Source organism: Arachis ipaensis, chromosome B01 (assembly GCF_000816755.2).
Source record: "Arachis ipaensis cultivar K30076 chromosome B01, Araip1.1, whole genome shotgun sequence".
NCBI classification, from domain to species: domain Eukaryota; kingdom Viridiplantae; phylum Streptophyta; class Magnoliopsida; order Fabales; family Fabaceae; genus Arachis; species Arachis ipaensis.
The window spans coordinates 108,469,568-108,478,346 of NC_029785.2; the positions used below are offsets into that span (position 1 = coordinate 108,469,568).

At 33.5% G+C, this 8,779-nt stretch overlaps 1 protein-coding gene across 5 annotated transcripts; it reads right to left on the reverse strand.

The window, feature by feature from the left end:
- Window positions 2,476-8,012, reverse strand: LOC107633737 (pollen-specific leucine-rich repeat extensin-like protein 1). 5 transcript variants are annotated; one of them, XM_016337341.2, is made up of 10 exons: window positions 7,863-8,012; window positions 7,578-7,770; window positions 7,224-7,317; window positions 6,174-6,259; window positions 5,522-5,571; window positions 5,364-5,433; window positions 5,145-5,226; window positions 4,643-5,058; window positions 3,614-4,138; window positions 2,476-2,947 (listed from the first exon to the last, which is right to left on the reverse strand). In XM_016337341.2, exons 2-10 carry the CDS (start codon window positions 7,656-7,658, stop codon window positions 2,732-2,734), a joined length of 1,620 nt encoding a protein of 539 aa, XP_016192827.1. In that variant the 5' UTR covers window positions 7,659-7,770; window positions 7,863-8,012; the 3' UTR covers window positions 2,476-2,731. The 5 variants fall into 5 exon arrangements, with proteins under 5 accessions (XP_016192827.1, XP_016192833.1, XP_016192824.1 ...); XM_016337347.2 differs by having other exon boundaries at window positions 7,578-7,767; window positions 7,863-7,990; XM_016337338.2 differs by having other exon boundaries at window positions 7,578-7,969.

Genomic DNA, 8,779 nt, shown 5'->3' on the forward strand with positions numbered 1-8,779 from the left:
TTAAAAGTAATGACCCAAATCAGTTTATGAGATTTTTAAAATTTGGACATTTTAGTCTTTCAAATTTTAAAATAGACAAAATAATCTCCAACATTTATTTTTGTTAGATAATACAATTTTTCTCTATTTGTTATTAGCGGTGATTACTGATCATAAAATGTTTATTCGCACACGTGGCCGTTAAGTGTCCATGTGTGCAATCTAGACAAATCAGTCCTGAGAATGAAGTATAAAACAGTTTCATAAAGTTTAAAAAATTTCGAAATAGTCTCCAAAAAATTAAAAAAATCTTAAAATAGTCCCTAAAAAAATTTTTAAAATCTAAAATACTCCCTTTGAATTATTTATGTATAATTATTTTTTAATTGATAAATTTTAATTTCTAAAATTTTTTATCTATTTATCTCTAATTTGATTATTCATATATACAAAAAAAATTATACATTTTCAAATCCTAAATTATAAATTAATTTTAAAGTTTTTCAAAAGATTAATTTAAAATAATTAAATAAACTCATCTTTATTTTTAATCATGTAAAATATTAATTTAATTGCAAGTACCATATTCTATGATCATTCTTTAATAATGAAGAACATAATGAGTTTGTGAAAATTTTTTACTTAACATAAAAATTTTCATATAAATAATTGAGAATATTTGTGCAAATGCTTATGAAGGTAATACTTTGAAACTTGCATGCAATGCAAACTAAGTCACCTATGAATGATGATTTACAAAATCTCAATACAATGTGAAAACTTCTAATACTTGTAACACTTGAAGAAGAAATGTCTCGACCAATTTAAGTATTTTGTTTATGTTTTTTTTTTTTTAAAGTTTTGAAATCTACTAGTTATAAAGTTGCATAAAATAGACTTGCAGTTAAAAATGTGCTACTACAATTAATTGTTATATAAAAAATAAATTTTTTCACTTGTAAATATTTTTTTCTAAAATTATTTAGTGTCAATATCTTAGGAGTTTAGGTATATAAATAATGACCTTTATAATGCAACAACTTCTTAGATTTAGTTGTTATTATTATGGTTTTTACATCACCTAAATATAGGTATCATATATTAATGATTAAATAATGTTATTTTTTATGATATTTTGGAGTTAATGAATAAAATTATCTTTTAGTTTAAATTATGTTATTTTTTGTATTTTTTATTTATTATATATATTTTCAATAATATTTTATTATTTTAATTAATAAAAATATTATAATGCATTTATTTTTGAAAAAAAATTAAAAATATTCAAAAAAATGTTTTAAAATTTTACAGGATTGTTTTGAGATTTTTCAAATTTTTTAGAGACTATTTCGTGCTTTACTTTGGAAACTGATTTGTCCAACTTACACACGTGAACACTTAACGGCCACGTGTGCGAATTAACGAAAATAAATGTTGGGACTGATTTGTGTATTTTAAACTTTGAGAAACTAAAGTAATCGATTTCAAAAATTTCAGGGATTAATTTGGGTAATTACTAATTACTCTTAAATTAAAAAAAATTGTATTATTGTGGGGCGGTGTAGTGCTGTGTTCATGACAGTGGTATTATTCACTTGGGATTACAAATCTTCTAATAAATAAAATAACAGACAGAAGACAAAGTAGTTAGGCAAGGATGATAATCAGCAAATAAAAATATATAGTGATTAGTGTGATATTATAGTTGAATCCGAAAGCGAACTTCTTCACTTGATTAGAATCACATGCTCATTGTTGTCTTCATCCCTTCAATTAAATTATGAAGTAATAAAATAGTGTCTGGTCAAGGTAAACCAATCAACCATAGCAGATGTATTGAAGAATATTCCTGGAACCAGGGAGGTGTGAGATAGGGGAACTTAGAGCCTGAAACGTTGATCGAAAACTTAGTCCGAAACATGTTGTTTGTTTTTAGGGCTACGAAAGTAAAGAAGCAAAATTAAGTGCCAAATATTATTCTCATATTATCCACAAAAGAAAAAGAGATGCACATCAAGCATAGAGAACTGCCAAATATTATTCTCATCATAGTCTTTTTCATGTTAGAATTTGAGGATTCATGAATGAAAGAATTTATCCTCCACCATGTATGTCAATCATTTTTGTAGCAGTTAAAGGAATAAAAAACAAATAAAAGTAACCTACAAGAATGAATAATTGGTAAAAGATCGAAAGTGAGTAACAATATTTGTGTCCAAAATTTGGACAATTCCAGTAGTACTTTAAAATGGCTTATTTGGATTGCAATTATGTACAAGTTCTATTCAGATTTTAAAAGAAATATTCCAGTAATACTCAAATCTCCACGAGAAATGGGAATTAGCAAAGATGGATCAAGACAGGAACAGGCAAAACACAAGTGAGAATCAAGGATACTTGTAGTTTGACACAAATCTAGCCATATGTTTTCCCGAATATTTTCTTTTTCTTTTTCTATTTTTAAAATTATGAAAGGCAATTTTTTAACAATGTATCAGCACATCGTTAAGACAATATTTTATACTATTGTTTCATCTAATTTCAACTTGAATAGCTATTAGGTGCTAGTTGCAGAAAAAAAGATCACTTGGGAGTCGCAAAAGTACAAGGATATTTGCAAGGTGTTAATTTAGACTGTATCATCAATAATAAAAAAATGAGCTGGGTCTCAAGATTTTGAACACTTTTTAGAAGGCAAATTTCCCTGTGCATAATCCTCATCCCATATGCAGCTTCGCCATCTACAATGATCTCAACCATCAAGTGCACCAAGGGCTTTCATGTCCTCCAAGAAAGCTGTGTATGAATCATCGATGCTCTGTGCTTTTGGAGCTGACGACGATGAACTCACTGACTCTGGTTTTACAATAGTTGGTGGCCCTGAGACTGTCCTAGAGGTTGATATTGTCGGTTTCGGTTTGGATTTTGCCACTGCATTCTCTCTTCTAACCCGAACAGATGCAGGAATCTACCCAAAAACAAATCAAGGTCTGAATCAGAGAAATAATATATATGAAAATGAGAGAGAACATTATGCAAGTAATGCCAATTTAAGTGTCAAGACATAAACTACTTAGGACAACTTGGCTTATTTAACAACTAGAAGGAAATTGTCTCTACTGAGATAGTTGTCACAGAGAAAACGACTTGATTGTATCCCATCATTAATCATAATTGTAAGCAAGTTATTTAAGTCTATAATTCTAAATCTATTTGAATGACCACTTCCATAACTTTTCCTTGTCCCACTCAACTCAAATTGTCAGGCTACCCTCCATTAATCAAACTCTTCTTACTAAGACTTCTACAGGTCTTATCCTCACATAACCAAACCACCTTAAGCATAATCTTATAGTTATCACCTCCTACATACTTCCTTAACACACTAATAATTGCATACCTAATGTATGTGCACTTACTCAAAATCCCTCACTTAACCCTATGTAGTGATATCCTCATTCCAGAGTATTTAAATTTTACGATAAAATATATGCAGATGTAAAACAAGCATTTCATGGATATATGGAGAATAAAGAGGTGCAAAGCATCCCATATTACACGGAGTCTAGCAAAGAGGAGCCGCATCCAAAGGGTGTAATTTTAAAATTTAAAAAATAAAATAATATCAACCTACCATAGCTGTAAGTTCTGGTGTGTGCTGAGCTAATGGCCTTTTAACAACAGTAGATGCAGCAGATTTAACATAAGATGGTTTTTGAGGAGGAGGAGGTGGTGGAGGTAGCCTAAAAGCCATTTGATCATCATCTTGGAAGCTTGGAGGAGGACCAGGAGGAAGTGGTGGTCTCATCATTGGAGGAGGCCCAGGTGGAGGACCATATGGGGGCCTAGGCATCATTGGGACCATCATTCCAGGAGGTGGTGCCTGACCAGGAAGTCCAGCCACTGGTAAAGGAGGCCTCATATCAGGTGGTGGTGGGGGTGGTGGAAAACGGGATATTCCAGGAGGCAAAACATCGGCCTGCAAAGTTGGAACTAACGTGGATCCTGGAACAGGAGGTTGTTGCCTTGGAGGAGGAGGCCCAGGAACCATTTTTGGGATCTCATGGCTTGGCAGAGAATTCGTATTATCAGTGGTAGCTAAAGCACCATCAGACTTTTGTGGCATCCGATTCGGCAGAGGGGGTGGAGGGAGCTGCATCTACATTTTAGAAAGGATGTCACTGTATTAGAAGAATTGGGTTAGGAGAATAATACCAATTCATGGGCTTTAAATTTAAAGCAATCAAATGTGGCACAAAATCATACTCATCATCAACCTTTTCTTTAACTTTTTAAGTCTTAACCAGGATGATTTCCAAGCAATAACCATTTCAAAATATGCATAAGGAGTACAGCCTATGTTCTGAAACATTTACATAAAAATATTGGGGCCAAAATGGTATAAACCTAAGATTTTACTCCAACACTATAAATCATATGCATTGATCTGACTTCACTATTTTTTAACATAAAAATATAATATATAATTGTTCTTTAGATTCATTTATTCTTCTCCTGGATTTTAAGAAATACAGGAGGCCCTGTATCTGCCAAATCATTTCAGATAAATGCTTCTTAGCTTTCCATTAATCTATAGTTCCTTTTCTATAATATTGTTTTAGATTATAGTTTCATGCCATTATAGATAAAAACATAAGCCTACCTGACCAGTCTCCTTAGAAGGCAAATCATCTGCAGATGAAGATTGGTTTCGCTCTTCACCTCCACTAGTGCCAGGTGGCGGTGGCTGAGACTGTGGTAGGGGTGGAGGTGGAGGGGGTATCGGGTGATTTGCAACTTGGTCTTTAGGTGGAGGACCAGGAGGTGGAGGTGGCAAAGGAGGTGGTGGTAATGATGTAGGTCCAGCAGTAGCAGGCTTCGGAGGCATGGGTGGTGGTGGAGGCAAAGGCAAAGATGCCGCAGGTAAAGCAGTGCCCTCGGCCAAACTTGAACTGCCAGCTTCAGGCAGTGGGGGTGGCGGCGGAGGTGGAGGTACAGTTAACATATCATCCCCTGACTCTGCTGCTGATGATGATGCAGCAGTACTCGATGAAGCACCAGATAAGGGAATTCTGGGACCTGAGAGCTCAGCACAAAGAGCCGGATCAGGCAACTAACAGCACATATTCATGATTTTAACAAAAATGAAAGGAAGCTCAACATACCTATAGACGATTTAAACATGGGAGGTTTCCCAGGTGGGGGAGCCCCTGTAGGGTTTAATGTTGGATGGTAATAAACGGAATCCTGTAAAAAAAATAATTAATTACTTAATAACTCAAAACTCTTAACTATATGCTAGTTTAGTTCTGTATGGTGAGAAAAATAAATAAATAAGCGAAACAAAACAAGACATGCAACCCAGAAACAACTCTAAATCCTACCTCAGGCTTTGGGTGTTTAACTCTCTCTTCTTCTTCTGCAGTTGTTCTTCTTCGGGGAGGCCCTAAATGACTGCCAAAAAGGCATTCTAGAATGTATAAACTAACAAAGAAAAAAGTGGGTCAAAAGGTTGCTTTTAAGCAATGGAGAAATCCCTCACCTGAACATAACAGGAGTCTCACCCTTCTCCTTCATTTTATCTTCATATTCCTAGTTAAGAAAGAAATCGGTTTTAGATCAATACATCATAAAAAGTAATAATTTACAGAAACTATTTATAGAAAAGATTAGCATACAACTGTGTGGAGTGACTTCTGAGTGTAAATTTAACTAAGGTCAGTTTCTGCTAATGGTGCAACATCATACTCAGGTAACGAATATTCCATAAAGCTTTACTTCTGCCTTTCACAACACAGTGCGGTCAATGTACTAAGTCAATCTGATGTTTAAATTTAACAATGACTCCCTACAGTCTTTGATTTAGTAGAAACAAAAAGACAGATTTTAACTACCAACATAGTTGAACATACAAGCTTTTATTTTGGACCTAGAAAATATCAATTAAAACTCACATAGAGGGGCATGAAAGTAAAGATGTGTTTTTAACCATGATGAAGAAACAGATAAAATCAACTTGGAAATTGGCCTCAGAGTGCCAGAGATCAACTATCACAGTTATATGTTCTCCATTTTTGTTTTTCGTAAAAAGGAAATAATTGTGTGCAGCATACAACTGAATTTCAATAAGGAAAGAAATATTTAACAATAAAGTGAAATGGTCCAAGAAAAAGAAAAGCACGGTATATTATTACCCTCCTCTTCTTTAGGACAAGGTTAAGTGTATCTTGTAGTTGTCTCTTCTTGTGCTTTCTTGCCTTATCCAAAGCACCATCAGCCTCTGCACCAACAATATACAATAAATTTGAATAGGTCAAAGTTCTAGACGACACCTAACTTTGTTAAAGCAGTATATGCCAAGAAATTAATCTAGTGAATAAAAGCAGAAGAAACAATAAAAATGTCAAAAGATAAAGCAAAAAGAAGAGGTACATGCAAATGATCCACAGTTTTCTGAGCATAACTCACGAAACCATACAAAGCATTATCACACTGCACACCACAGGCCTAAACAAATGCACTGACTTTGAGGTACTTATGTTTTCAGACACGTAAAGTTTCACACTTGATTTACATAATTGTATGCATAATCGGGAATGGATCCTCTCAAATTTTTTTCCAATTGAAAGAGTAAAATGTGATCTCTAATCCTTCAATATTTTCTCCTTCCTGTTTTCTCTTGGTTCCACCAATAAAATGTATGGTGAGAGATCACACTATATCCCCTCAAGTGAAAAAAAAAAATTGAAAGGATCCATTCCCTGCATAAACTGCTATACAACTGTCAAAGTTTCATATTGCAATTGAAATCTCTATATACAAGTGAACATCCATAGTTCTTTGCCCGCCCTTCACTGAGACAGATAACATAATTCCTCCATTGAGAATCAAACAAGCTTCCCAAGATAACCACTAATTTGGCGGCAATTTGAAAGAATTTATGCTCACAAACTTACTGAACTCTATTTTCTTTAACTTCATGTAAATCTTGTCCTGTTAACTAGTTCTAATTATCAGAAGATGATCATGATTCTTGAAGAAATCTCAATTCTCGGCAGATATTACAAGTCACTACAAATTGGTTTTCACTATTGGACATGATAAGAGATTCATGCATTCTATAGCAAAACATATGATCAATTAATACTTTCATGATGACGACAATAACAATAATAATAAAACAATAACAACAACAACAAATAAATAAAAGAAAGTGGTGTGGGAAAGCTCAAGACTTGACATACTCATCATTTCCAAGTTCTCAATCTGTTTCTTCAGCTGTTCAGGATCTTTCTTAAGAATTCCCACTTCCCTCACCTTCTTCCTTTCCTTCTTATTCTGTAAAGAAAAAACAAAAGAACAAATAACTATAAACTAAATTAAAATAAATAATTAAGCAAGAACTTCGTAATAACAAAAATCTCAGTAGATAAAGCTGGGTTTCATTGAAGCAGCTACTAGGGTTAAAAAGAAAAACCCCTATGTCTATCATCATAATTTCCCTTTCAATTTGTACAGCGGCTACTTGCATTATAGTTTTTCAATTAATTAGGGTACATATTGAAAAAGAAAATTATGAGAAAAGAGTGAAGAATTACCCTTTTCAATTCCTTCTTGCGAAGCTCCTTTCGATAAGCATCGGTGGGATTCATGACCTTGCCACCCTTCGTGGTCTTCATTTTTTCTTATTTTTCAATTCTAAAGCTCAAAACCTCTTTCCCCCTTCTTTTCTACCTCTCTCAAGAATAAGCTCCTTGATTATCGTTAATTAACCTCGTCGTTTCGTTCCTACTGCAATTTCAATCAAACTAGTGAGGAGGAGGAGAACCGATAAACGACAAACGGGGAGTAAAACGGCGAGTTCATATGAGGTTATGGCTTACGATCCATTCACGCATTCGCACTCTTCCGGATTCTTTTTTTCTATTCTCTAACACTGCTTTGCGTTCCTCTCCGTTTGTTTCCGATGCACCGATTTCGATTACAGCCTTTTTTCAAAAGAAATATAAATAAATAAAAATAAATGAAATAAGTTTTGCAATATTTCTTGATGAACGGCCCATTGCACCTTTTTCCACCTCTTCTTGGGCTTTTATATGGGGCTCCATTTAGGATGCTGTATACGCAGATCATCTAGAGCTTCGTAGCTCAACTAGGGCCCTGATTGGTAACCTAACCCGGTAGGGTAACAGGCTTTCAGTCCGATCCATGGGATCGAGCCAAATTTAATAACAATGGAACGAATTGAGGCTTTTTTACATTTTTAACAAGGTGAAGTGGGATTGAGGTTGATTTCTACCTCTATAGATTTGAGTTGGTTGATAGAGAATTGGACAAGTGTTTTAAAAAGGACAATTTCTGCTCTCATTACAAAACTGGTTCAGAGATCTTTCCTGTTTTTTTTTTTTTTGGTGACTAGAGATCTTTCCTGTTGAATATATTTTATTTTGGTGATTATTATAAAAAACTGTATACTACACATGATAAAATTTTAGGGTAAAGTATACTTTTTGTCCCTGAAGTTTGACAAAAGTTTTAAAAAGAAATAACATTTACTCTTCAATAAATCTTGAATTCTCACCATAACATTACTCATATTAGGTGTTTCTTTCATTTTTCATTTTCAGAGTGTATTTTACTGCCCCTTAACTAATTTTTTTGCAACGTTTTTATTATACCATGTTATTAATTAAGATTGTTTGACGTATAAAATTGACTTACGGACTTATATAATTACTATCAAACAATGTCATACATAAATTTTATATAATAGTATATATATATATATACTCTCTTATTC